Source organism: Melitaea cinxia, chromosome 2, assembly GCF_905220565.1.
Source record: "Melitaea cinxia chromosome 2, ilMelCinx1.1, whole genome shotgun sequence".
In the NCBI taxonomy this organism is placed as follows: Eukaryota; Metazoa; Arthropoda; class Insecta; order Lepidoptera; family Nymphalidae; genus Melitaea; species Melitaea cinxia.
This window is the reverse complement of record NC_059395.1, coordinates 7,845,711-7,859,560: the sequence shown is the minus strand read 5'-3', so window position 1 is coordinate 7,859,560 and position 13,850 is coordinate 7,845,711. Positions and strand designations below refer to the sequence as shown.

General features: G+C 32.3%; 1 protein-coding gene across 1 annotated transcript in view; it reads right to left on the bottom strand.

Annotated features, from left to right (window-relative positions):
* Nucleotides 1–13,065, bottom strand: part of LOC123659194 (inter-alpha-trypsin inhibitor heavy chain H4-like) — a 36,607-nt gene extending 23,542 nt beyond the window's left edge. The window contains exons 1-7 of the mRNA XM_045594449.1: nucleotides 12,890–13,065; nucleotides 5,219–5,338; nucleotides 4,559–4,758; nucleotides 2,195–2,305; nucleotides 1,334–1,587; nucleotides 1,138–1,245; nucleotides 762–931 (exon numbers count right to left, since the gene is read on the bottom strand). Of these exons, the coding sequence (XP_045450405.1) occupies nucleotides 762–931; nucleotides 1,138–1,245; nucleotides 1,334–1,587; nucleotides 2,195–2,305; nucleotides 4,559–4,758; nucleotides 5,219–5,332 (957 nt within the window). The 5' untranslated portion in view covers nucleotides 5,333–5,338; nucleotides 12,890–13,065. The remainder of the gene's footprint in view (nucleotides 1–761; nucleotides 932–1,137; nucleotides 1,246–1,333; nucleotides 1,588–2,194; nucleotides 2,306–4,558; nucleotides 4,759–5,218; nucleotides 5,339–12,889) is intronic.
* Between the last annotated feature and the right edge of the window lie 785 nt (nucleotides 13,066–13,850).

The window sequence follows — 13,850 nt, the reverse complement described above, 5'->3', positions numbered from 1 at the left end:
TGGTTTCCTTATCATGGCACCACACTTGGGATATCTTCTTTCCAACAAAAAAAGAATTATCAAAATCGGTTCATAAACGACGAAGATATATAACCCCGAACATATTAAAAAAAAATGTGTGTACGGTCGAATTGAGTAACCTCCTCCTTTTTCGAAAACGGTTAAAAATACAGTCGATTGAGAACCTCTTCCTTTTTTGGAAGACAGTTAAAAAAAGTATAATTTGCTGATTTTTCTGATTTTTACATTTAATGTTTACTATCACAAACACACACACACGGGTTCACGCCATTTTTGGCGCGAACTTGTGGAGGCCTATGTCCAACAGTGGACTGCGATAGGCTGAAATTATGATTATGATGATGATGATGATCATAGATACCAGGCCTTATTTCAAGAAATCCAATCTTATGTCTAAAACTTCATCTATTTCTCAAATACGAGTGCAAATCATGAGGATTTTGTTTGGCTAAAGGAATCAGCTGTCCTAATGATTAGTGCTTTAATTCAGCTGATCAGCTCACTTCTAACGCGTTAGAAGATATATATTGTTTTACGAGCATCGTTTGTTGTTTCTACTTGTGGAAGATTTGAGAGATTGAACCAGTCTACCGTTTCCAGCCTAAAGTCGAAAAATAAATTTATATCTTTTTATTCTTTTACTTTTTTTAATATTAGCATAAATATATAAATAAAATATGGATATTTACATTTCCTTATATTACAAAAGGAATTACGTACCAAATAAAAGGCCAACTCACCAAAACCTCTCCATTGGCGGGACGGTCGACATCGTACTGAACTACAAACTGTCCGAGCACACCAGTCGTACTTATTTGTTGGTCCTCACTTGCGTACCAATGCCGATGCGTTGACGCTGATTCTTTGACCTTTTCCTGTTGTGTTAAAGAATAAAGTTTAGGGGAATTCACTTAACTTATTTTCTTTATTCATAAATCTCAATTCAAAAATGTTTCTTAAAAGGCAGGATTTCTTTCATATATCTTATCATATATCTTATCGCTACTAATTATTCATAAATTGAAATAATAGTAACATCATGAATTTTAATAACGAATTATTATCATTTAGATAAATACCATTTTCAATGATGTAATAAAATAAACCCGAAGATACTTGCCGCATAAACCTGCATCAAGCGTTTCTGTTCTTCAAGATCCGGAGTAAAAGTTACTGTTGCTTCTTTTTCATCATTGCTTTTTTGTATGGTAACTTTCGCGTAGTCTAAATAAACAAAAAGCAAATCAATTTTCATGTTTACTTAAAAAGTAGAAGGTTTAATACACAAAATTTACGACAAAATTATACTTACGAGCATCATTTTCGGTAGCATCAATTTCATTTCCGGTTCTGACTTCGGGTACTCGGAGTACGTTGATTTTCTGAGATTCTTTGATGTGGACTGTCACCTCCATCTTGGGTACGAGAGCACCAGGGTGCAGGTTAATAGCATGGTTGTATACTCCAATGCGACGCACTAACAACTCCTCATAAGTCAAGTTGAACATCGCCTCAGTGTTGGGTTCTACGTTTACGGATACCGTGAAATGGTTGGAATCACGAGCCCTGTTTTACAAATTTAATGTCCATTGTATTATTTCATACAAGCTGTCATTATATGTCTTTTTAAACACAAATATTGTTGATTTTTTATGTTGATATAAACTTAAAAAATGTATTGCTCTAAATATAAATTTCATCTGTACCAGTTTAATCGTGATCAAGTGACGTTAAAATCTATAAACTTTAGAAGAGCATTTTAGAATTTTCAATAAATAAGTTGTCATCATCATCACTACTCCACGTCCACTACTGGACATAGGCCTCCACAAGTTCGAGCCAAAAATGGCACGAACTCATGTCAGTCATCAACGCTGGGCAGGCGGGCTGGTGAAACCCGTCGCACCGAAGACGCTGCTGCCTGTGTACTTCAAAGCCAGCAGCCGGATGGTTATCCCGCCATCGGTCGGCTTCCAAAGTTCCAAGGTGGTAGTGGAACAGTGTTATTCCTTAGTCGCCTCCCACGAAACCCACGGGAAGAGAGAGGGTGGCTATATTCTTTAATGCCGTAACCACACAGCTTATATAAGTTGTATAAAAATGTAATTGGAACGACAAACTGACTTGAAAAGATGCATTAGAAGTTAGGAAAGATTCTTAAAAGCTAACTTACTTCGCAGATATATGAGCAGCGCCAATTCCTTGAGAAACAGCTTCAGAGTAGATTTTCTTTGCTTCTGATTTTTCTTTGACGTACGCTTTATATGGTTTTCCATTTAATGTCCTAGAAAATACCTATATGTTTACACATACATGACTTTTTAAATAAACTTTCTTTAGGCTCATTTCCTTTATTCGCAAAACGATTTGTTTTATTTACGAACCGTTCTGAAGCAAAACGAATAGTTATTAGAATAAAAAATACCGAAATTAAAGTATAGGTAATAGAAAATTATGGTCTTGTTTATTTTTCTGGTAATTTATGGGTTTTTTATAGTATAATAATGTGCAACAATAGTATATCATCATTGCATCAAATTAATTGCTTTTTTATAACGGTTGTCAAAGTTAGGTAAATAAGTTACGTATGAAGTTACATCAGGTTTTAATTGCTATGGAACATAAAAAGTAGCCGGCTAAGATCTAGATTAGGTAAAACCGAATTTCGGGACCGTGGGGGGATGGGGGAGGGGAGGATGGGGAACACTACCCCTGGTACCACTTTCACACCTCGGAACCCCATGGTTATGGAGATATCGATGGTTAAAGTTTTGAGGTTAGAAGAAGAATTGGTCATTTGTTAGTTAAGTGGCCTCCAATTTATGGGGTGAAATGGGGGTGGGAGGGTAAAGGGTGGTGGGGAGGGTGGGTTTTTTAGCCCCCCGTAGTTTGCGTTTCGCGTAAACCCCGTGGTTTCGAAGATATCGTGTTTGAAGTTTTGGGGTTAACTTTACGTGATTCAGAGATATTACAATACCTTAGAGCTCCGTGTCTGACTCCACCTTAACTCCGGTGCAGCGGGAAGTTCACTCATATGCTCCATTCACCAACTTTCACGTTTTATTTTCGAACAAATTTACGTAAAAACGATCTCGATTGTAAGATCAACAAACGATACGAACTGACGCTTAACGACTGACAAATCGACATTTTTAAACAAAATAAAGCGTCAGACATAATATTCTAATAAAATTAGTAACATTGCGTGCTAGAATATAGGTTTAGAAATTCGAAAAATACCCAAAACCGAATCGGAGCACCCCACTGTCCACGTGGTCTTGGTCTGTCCTACCCCTAGAGTGTTTTTTTTTTGTGCCGCGGAGGCGCGCGAACGAATGCGTAGAGGAGCGGCTGAGGCTGGTCGCCTTCGGCGACCAGCCTCCGCTGCGGAACGGAGCATGAGTGAGCGTGCTTTCGCACGCAAGGGCGGAAGGGCTGCACTTCCCGCAGCGCCGGAGCCAAGCGTTCCTCTAACTTTCGAAATTCTTCTTCTAACCTCAAAACTTTAACCATGGATATCTCCATAACCATGGGGTTCCGAGGTGTGACAGTGGTACCAGGGGTAGCGTTCCCCACCCTCTCCCCCCCCATCCCCCCACGGTCCCGAAATTCGGTTTTACCTAATCTAAAGCTTTACCAAGTAGCCAATGATATACATCAATAGTGGTCTCAAAAGTATTTCATAATACTTATATTTTTAGGTTTTAAATACTAATATTGTTATACAAGCCATGAAACTGATTTTTATCATAGATCATTGGCGATCAATCAATCATATTTCAGAACAAATCATTTCGTATCACCGTGTGACAAAATTTGTAAATTTATTTTATTGATATGATTTATGTTTATAACAGTTGCAATATTACATAGCTACTTTTTGTCAATTTCATGTGCCTCCCTGGTAGCCACCCAAAAGACATTACCCTGACATTACCCAGAAATAATATAGGTATTACAACACATAACGCATAACGCTAAGAGTTAGTAAAGATGGTCCATCAATTTCAATAGCGAGAAATGGCAAACTCGTTATCTTTATTTGACTATGAAGCTTACAGTAAGCCAATTTATATTTTGTGATAGTAAACGGTTACCGTGGCTAATGCTAGAAAAAAAAAAGTCTATGGAAAGAGGCCTGTGCCCAGCAGTGGGATATTACAGGCTGAAGCGTGATTAATGCTACGCCTGTGGAAAAACTGCGATATAAAACGTTAAGATCCATTGGGGATCCTGATAGATCTATCTGGGTCGAAAAATGCCCAGATAAAAATTGTATTTTAACGTATCAAATTTAAATAAAGTATTTGGAATCCCTGTTTCAAACACACAATAGTTTACAATAACGTCCCATCAATCATCGTTTTTTTTATTCGGATCTATCTGGAACTTTCAGCAGGGACACCAGGAGTTTTGCAAGTGAGTCACCAACCCTTTCTCCAGAATGTCTCGCTATCCTACTTATCACAGGAACACAAAACTACATGTGTGCAACATTATTTGGACGTGAACCGTAACTTTAAATATTTATACGTACATGACGAATTCACTAATGAAAGCTGTTTCTGGCAGGAGCACGTGGAAGGTGGCTTCCTGTGAGCGGTGTGAAGGGTTCCGTACGTGAGTGACGACGGCGGTCACCGCATACCGTAAGGATACCTCAGAGTGAACACGCATCTGAGTCAACTTTATTGGTGCACCTGGTTCTTCTGTTGTCATACCTGTTGCTTCTGTGACCTGAAAATGAAAGAATTGTTGTAATTTTAACAATAGTACTCCTAATTATAAAAGCTGTTATCTCTAAACAAACTTCTACTCCTAAAATCTTGTCTATTACAAAATAAGGAACAAGGAAAATTTGAAGAAGTTTTTATTTAAATGTTAATTTGTATGTATTTAACTAATGCTTAAGTAAAGGAACAACAGATTATTTATTGATATGTAGCCAGATACATATATACTTTTTCAAATATCAATTTCTTCATCAATTTCTATTCACTGAGCAATTAATTGATACAATACTCCTAAAATTTCGAAACCGGTTGTTATGATTTCGATAAATAGGTAAGTATTTAATATTAGGATTTTTCGGTAACAGAAAATTAACAGATAAAAACTAAATTTCGACAAGAAACTATTTAAGTTAATATTTTAATGATAATTCTATTACTATTTAATAATATGAATAAGTACTCACTTCCCCTTCTGATTTAGCAACAACGAATGTATCTTGTGTCGGTACAGCGGCTCCATGACTGTGAACTACTAAAGTAGTTACACAGCACACTATTGACAGCCATTGAGGCTTCATTTTAACCTGAAACGGAAAACTAATTTGTATTGAAAACCGCTTAAACCCAATCATTATATGGTGGTGTAACGGTGAGCTGAATATTTTATACAATTCATCAATTCATTTGTCCAAGTTACGTTCAATAATCTTAAAATTGGTGTTTCTTTATTTTTAAAGGCTCACTCGTCCAGACTGGACTTAATATATTCATATAAGCAGTTATATTAGTTTCAGAAATAGATTTTAAAAGAGCCACACGCTAGCCTCTTGGGTGCAACGACACACGAACGTTGCGGCGGCGGCGCAACGTGCTCTTTTAATACCTTTTAACCGACTTCCAAAAAAGGAGAAAGTTCTCAATTAGATATTTTTTTACCGTTTAGCTTTGGCTATTTTTCTTATTTAGCGTTTAAGTACCTACAGTAAATTAATTACCTATTTACATATATCCTCAAAGATAATTTTTATTAATAAAAAAAAGATATACTTTAATTTGTTTGTTAGTTTTGATTTTTCCTGTTTGATTGTATTGATAAAAATGAATTCAAAATTAATATACTTAACTATATATAAAATCGTGACTAGACGTAACCATTACGAATTTGTTATTGATCTTACAAGACCATTAGATATTAAATGGCTGTAAATCAAACAAAAAGTGGTCCTAAAGCTTTTAGACAAGTAAAAGCTTTAAACGCAATTTTTTATTTCGAAAAAAAAAATCACAATGACCTTCCATATTTAAAGCTTGATAAACAACTTAAATATTAAACATAATATCGACATATTTCTTATCCTATAAATAATGTAGGCACATATCAACTACAGGACAAGGTTTGATTATAAAAAGGACTTGGTCAGCAAACAAACGATCGGCCCACGTAATGTTAAGGGGGTTACCATAGCCTATAGATGCGTGCAACACCAGAAACATTGATGAAAGTCCGTTGCCGACCCTCTCCAGGAGCTCTAGCCACCTTTTCGCCACAGAAACATAACATTACTTGAGAACCATATTATTTAGTTGTGATCTTACGTAAAGTTGAAGTACTTTCCACCAGTAGTTACCGAGATTAGTGCGTTCAAACAACCTCTTCATCTTTATTATAGTAGTATAGAAGGCCACACATCTAACCACATGTAAATACATAATCCATTTACATCGTATATAAATAGCCAACGTAATAATAAGACAGTAAAAAGTAATCAATTTCTTAAATAGCAAATACGCAGTATAAATTACTTTTTTACATTGTAATACGAGTTATCTACTAAGTTGTAATTACTAAACTTCAACTCGATTTATGTATCCTGATTGTGTGAATATATCAGCTTAAATTTTATTAATGGAAAAATGCTCCTTAATTTTTAAGAAACTTCTGTACCTAATTATAAATCCCAAATTTTGAATAGATGAATATTTGTTTTTCAATCACGCCATAACAGCTTAATAGATCTAGATAAAATTGGCACAGTGGCAAATTATAATAGCCTTAAATGGCACAAGTCTTTTTATCCCTTAAAAATTTAAGGTTCCTATAACAGCATAACAGAAAGGATGGTGATAAAATTATCTCTGTAATTGAATCGTGGCGTAAGGTCACAAGCGCCTAATAATAACCGGGTCTTTTTGGAAATCCTTAAAAATCAATTTTAGAAAGTGTGTTTGTTTATAGAAAATCATAATCAAATAAACTATTTCTATTAGAAAACGCCGCGTTGGATAGTAGTTTTTTTTTTTTTTTTGTTAAGAGGAAAGGGAAATTATACGTTATATCTTTATACGTTGAGTAGTTTTCAACATTTCGTGATAACTAAATGACCTAACAATTTTATATAGATCGATGTAGAACATTATTATTATTATAGGTACTATACCCATGTATGTATGTATGTATATGTGTATGTATGTATGTGTGTATGTATGTATTTATGTATGTATATGTGTAGATATGTATGTGGGTATGTACGCATGCATATGTGCATGTAACTGTGTATGTATTTAAGTATATATGTATTTTTTTTATATCACTAATTTTGAATGTATATATAGCAAAATAAGTATATGGCATTTTTTTATTATTTTTAACTTTTTGTTCAATTTTTTTTTTTCACTTTATCACAAATGCACTTATGAGTCCCGCGATAACATCTTCTCTCACCACCATGGGTAGACTGGTAGAGATCTCTTACAGAGATAAGTTCGCAAAAGAGGCCTATGCCCAGTAGTGGGATATTACAGGCTGAAGCGTATCAGAAAAGCTGCTTCACTCTCAGATCTCTTTTGAAGATCAGTTGAGACCATCCTAAACCCTGTTGTGTTTTTGCGAAGCTACCATTCTTATATTTAGTGAAGACAACTAACTTATAATATATGACTATAATGATGATAAGGCCATATATTTATCTCAAAAGCTAATTAATCGCACCGATTTTAAATCGTTGTACCCATAACATGGCCCGGCATTTATCTGAAGTAGTAAAGTGGATCTGATTAGACAAATATGTTCTAGAAAAATCAAATAAAATCGACATAAAAAGCAATAATATTGGTAAATTATTAACGACAAATCCACGGTATTTTATCATTACTATTGCGGAATTATTACATAACAATCGGTTCTATTGCGAACAGGTCCTTTTTATGGTCCTTTTTTTTTACCTTAGTACTTTATATATCTTTTATACATTGTTTTAATTAATAGTATAAGCACAAAAATTCTTTTTAACCTCGGAAAAAAGATAGATATATAAATATAGAAAGATATTTATTTATTTATTTATTATTATTATTATTATTAGAAAAATTAAAAAAAATTAATAAGTTCTTGCGAACTAAATTTATTGCCGTTTTTCTTGATGTAGAAGTAAAAACTAAATTGTTAAAAAGAAAAACTAAAATTAATTTCAATATATTATATTACTCTAAGACATTGTGTGTGATATCATTGCCGAAATAATTTAGTGTTTATGATATCACTTAAATACTGACAAAGTAGTTCATACGTTTTGAGAAAACTCACAAGATAAATAATTGTTTATTAATATGAAAAGATAAGATACATTATTTGCATCAAAGCGACGTTAAGAATGATACGATCATTATATATAATTAATAATTATATAACACACAATCACAATCCTATGTTTTAACAGATATATCTCAATAAATAGCTTTATATACAATTTTATTGTTAACTAGCTGTGCCCGTGACTTAGTCCGCGTGGAATTTAACGAAAAAGTTATTGTTCAGTTCGCAGGGTTCTAAAATAAATAAATTTCTTAAATTAAAGTAGCGTAAGTTCCTCGTGATTACATCAGCTATCTGCCAGTGAAAGTCCCCTCAAAATAGGTCCGGCCGTTTCAGAGATTAGCCGGAACAAACAGACAGACAGACAAAAATTGTAAAAAATGTTATTTTGGTATATGTACCGTGTATACGTCCATATGCATTTATTAAAAAGCAGTTTTTTTTTTAATATTACAAACAGACACTTCAATTTTATTTATTTGTATAGATTTTTTTGATTATTTTTTTTTACCTAGTGCAGATGTTGTTTAATTTTTAAATTCATGATAATAGAAAGAAATTAAAACCTGTAATATATTTTTGAACAGTAAATAAGTATTCATAATATTATAAGGATAAAAGACACATAACATATTTTTAATTTTTTAGTCCATATTACACAAGTAGGTATACAATCCTTGTTAACCTTTTTAAACTGTAGTAAGTATTATCTTTTAAACTGGAAGTAGGTAAATGTTACTTTCTTAATGTTAACAACAAAAGACCTATAATTATGATAATGAGGTCCAATATATACTTAGGTATATAAATCGCACGCAATTTTAGGTTTTTATCTTTAATAACAAACAACTTGTTTTATGTCTATTACGATTGCAAGTATGTTATTTATTAAATTTTATTGGAAAAAGCCGTCGATCTCGTTTCGGGCCACACGTGTTTATGATACCGAAATTGCGACCCAATCTAAAAATTCCATTAAAAATTACTACATCTGAGTAATTTATCTTCTTACTTCTCCAAGTATATTTTATAATGTGATTGTCTTTTAAAAACTATGATTTATATATTAACTAGCTGGCCTGGCGAACTTCGTACGGCCTTTTTTTGTGAATATAGTAGGTAATTATTTATATCAAAATAATAAAGACTATCTTTCAAGTCTATCATCAAATCGGTTAAGTAGTTTAGGAGTCTATTGCGGACAAACAACGTGACGCGTAATTTATATAATTATTTCATAAGTTATTTGTTGCAAATTTGCTATCGGATAAAATGCTTTTGCGTCGACTGTACCTTGTTTTTCTTAAAGGTAATAATAATATAATCAATGATCAAATGATAATAGATATAACTAAACATGTGTAAACGTACATTTTTATTTACAGTTTTATTTTATATAAAACATTTTCTTCAAAAGGATGGAGCTACAACAATATTTTTGCTCTGAGCGTATAAATAATGATTATATAATGAGAAAGGTCGTGTTTATCATTGCGAATAGCGTGATATTGTTATTCGTGGTCGACATCGTAGGTCAATATATATATTGATGGAAGCAACAAAAAATATTATAACTATTCTATATAAATGTGATTATTATGTTAAAAGAATAATAAATTTTGGAATATTTATATATTTACATATCACAAGTTAAAAACTAAATATTATTTTTGTTATTGTTATTAATCTAAAAACATTTTTTATTATTAGAAATTAAATATTAAGCTGATTAGAGAGTGAATTTTTATCAAAAACGGTCGTAAACAGTTAATGATCAATTTTATTTACATAAACGGAATTTCCAACTCAATATATTATGTAAATTAAAACTAATAATTCTGAGCTGTGACTCAGACATTGAAGACGGCTATTAAATCAAAAATAACGTATCGTCTAAACGTTAAAAGTAACAGGTACAGGCTCAACTGTTGCTAAGCAAAAGAATATAAAACTTCAGCATCGCCAAGATAACTAGCTGTACCCGCGACTTCGTTCGTATTATATAGGAAAGTATATAGGATATTGAATCTGGCCACTCATAACTTTTTTAACAGCGTGTTCCTGAAAGCTGTGACATTCTTTATCTTATTTTAAGATTTTTGTTGTTTTTGCTCGCAAAAATTGTCGTATTTTTGTGAAGAAATGGCTAATTACCCATAAGTCCGCCCATTGTACTTCACTGTCTGTAACTATCTTTATGCTTTGTTTGTAATATATTTGTGGTGTACGATAAAATAAATAAAAAATATTTAATAGAAAAATATAAAGCTATTTCATATTTCTTTGGGGTGCTCGCGCGCGTTAAGTGTGGGTTTTCCTACGTAAATCCTGATTTCGCGGGAATCCTGGAATGATAAGTTGCCTATATCTTCCACAACCTCCTCTATCCTTTAGGTAAAATCCGTTCCGAAAAGTTAAAAAAGTTAGGTAAAACCCGGTAATTTAGCACAGATAAACAGAAAGACAGACAAACATAAATTTTAAAATCGTATGATTGTGTTTTAGTATCGTGTAAATAAATATAAGCACTTGAAAAACACACTTATTTTTAAATCACAGAGACACTTTAATTTTATTTATGCGTATATGTATATAAGTATTAGCGGACCCGGCAGACGTGGTCATGTCCGGAAAACAGCTACCAAATTTGATTGCTTACATACCGATAGCAGCGCCACCTACCGGGTTCAATTGAGATAAAAACTACCCTATCTCCCAAGTCGAACCAAATTACATATACTTTCATAATTTGATAAAAATTGGTTCAGTAGTTTCGGAGTTTATCGCTAACATACATCGTGACACGAAATGTTTAGATATATATATATATATATATATATATATATATATATATATATATATATATATATAGAGTATAGATTATTCAATTCTCGTCGTAAGTGTAACGATAAATATCTGAAACTTAACTAGTGATCATATTTGTTTGAGAATACGAAGCAAAAACTATCATATTTATATCTCTTTTATACTTATAATTTTTATATATGTTAACGTTATTTTAAATGTAATGACAATAATTGACGCTTCAAAAATTTAGAGTCATTTTGTAAAAATTATTTCCTCGCTCACACTGTTTTTGATTCATTCAATTAAAGTTATTTAGATTATCCTGGGTAAGGATGAATTCATGTTATTATTTTAATAGGTGTTCACTTTTTAGTCGGCTTAAATATGAAGAGGTTCTTATAGTGCTTGTAATTTTTACGTTTGTAACAGGAGAGCTACTTTATTGCGAAGCGTTAAGGAAAATTGTTTATTTTTTAACAGCCTTCCATAAAAGGATGGAGGTTCTCAATTCGATTATATTTTTTTAATGTATTAGTTACCTCAGAACTTTTGACTGGGTGTACCGATTTCGATGATTTTTTTTTTTTTGAATCCTAAGGTGGTGTGTGTCATGGGTTATATCTAATAATGTGTATTTACTTGACTATTTTTTCTTCGACCTGTGTCGTATTATACCGCTTAACTTTTCACTGGGTATACCGATTTTGATGATTTTTGTTTCAATAAAAAGCTGCTGCTGTCATTTAAGTTTGATTGAGATTTGTTGACTACTATTTGTGTAATCTTTGATAGCGCGTATTTACTTGACTATTTTTTCGTCTACTTACTTTGAATTACTTGTCGATGCAATTGAAGTCGGTAATTTTTTTTTGCGAGCGAACACAATAATTTTTTTACGAATGTACACTTTACGTTGTGTCCCCCATTAAATTAAAAATTTAATACCATTTTTAAGAAAAAAAAAAACGGTAGCGCATGAATTTTTTTATAAGCTCTTATCCAATTTCTTTTTAAAATCTTTTCTTTTCAGTCGTTTTTTTATATAATAATATTTACTTTCAAAGCACTGTCTATGTACAACACACATTGCATGTAAAATATATAATTACTCTTTTGAACTTCAGCCCCAACGTGATGTTTTGTAGCTTGTAATCTTTTATTACAAATACCTAGGCCTTCTAACAAAGAAATTCAAAGTAATAATGAGCTCTTCTGTTTTGTAATCTTCCAAATACATGAATATGTCTATACCTATACGTATATTGTATATTTGTGTTTGTATAACATTACATAATGGGGCAAAAACAACAAACGTATGTGAAAAAACAAACAAGTAAACAAAAAGTATGTGAACAATCGTACATTAAATGTAAGTGCTTGCATTGTTACTATTGCTGGAATAAATTATGTAGCGGTGTACCTTACATAGATGTAGCTTACTTATATTAATTTTTCCATTAGATGTACTTGACCGCACTTGTGTATATGTATACGAAAATTTCCTCTCAGCATATAAATACGACCTGTGACGATATATCTTATTTTTCAATTACATATTTTGCCTATTAAAAAAGTGCCTCAATCGGTTAAAATTTTCCACATGTGTATGAATTGTAGATACACAATACGTTAACACGAATAGTCAGGATCTCTATAGTATTAAAAATATAACTTTGCACTATTGTATGTGGTTAGTGTGGTTAGCCGGTGTTATATAAAAGTAAATGATACTCACAGGTTTGTTTACGCTCAACGAGATGATTGCAACAATGACCACTCAAGCTCTGGTACGTTCCGCATTCACTCCTTGATAGAAGGTAAATTATAAAGCAACTAATGGTGGACCGATAACAAGCGTGTGTCCCCTCCGTCGAGCTGCGTGGAACTTGTTAGTAACCCAGAGCAGCGGCTTATATGACTTATATCTCGTCTGTGTATATATATATACTGTCTATGTTGTTAAGGCACATTTGTTTTCGGTAACCGGACTTTCCGCGACGCAAGCTAGGGAATCTTTATTATGATTCTGAGAATCTTTGTCGATATTATTGTTTTAACGTTATCTAAGTATTAACAGAAATATATAATCGGAATGATATTTTCAATTATTATATTTATATTATTGTGATTAATAAAAAAAAAACAACAACAATGATTTTAAGAACTCAAATGACAAAGGTTAAAGTTTTGATACACTATATCTAATTTTTAATAGATATCTTCATAAAGATATAGACATAAATTATAATACATAGGTACATATTGAAATTATTATAAACTATTAAGACATGACTTTGAATGAGCTATTAGAAGACTAAAAATTTAGTAATATAGTATACCTAGGTATATGTATTTTATTGTTTTCAAGTCTACCTACTGTAACTCAAAGACATTTTTAAACCTGGATACTTACGTCTCTTATCATGACACATGAACGCTCTTACAAGACCTTGACCTTGTTATCTTTAGTTACTGCTATAAGCTATTGCAGCGCAGAAAAAAATTATCACCGTCAATTGTTTTTGTCGCTTTCTGAGACTCGTTTTTAATAAATTATCATTTTTTAGTTGAAACAATGGGAAATTTAAAAACTACTCGTACGTTTATTTTTAATTGATACGAATGCAATTTCTCAACATTTGAATGAAGGTACCTTTGATGACTCTATCTTTTGACATGTATTCGTCCACCACAAC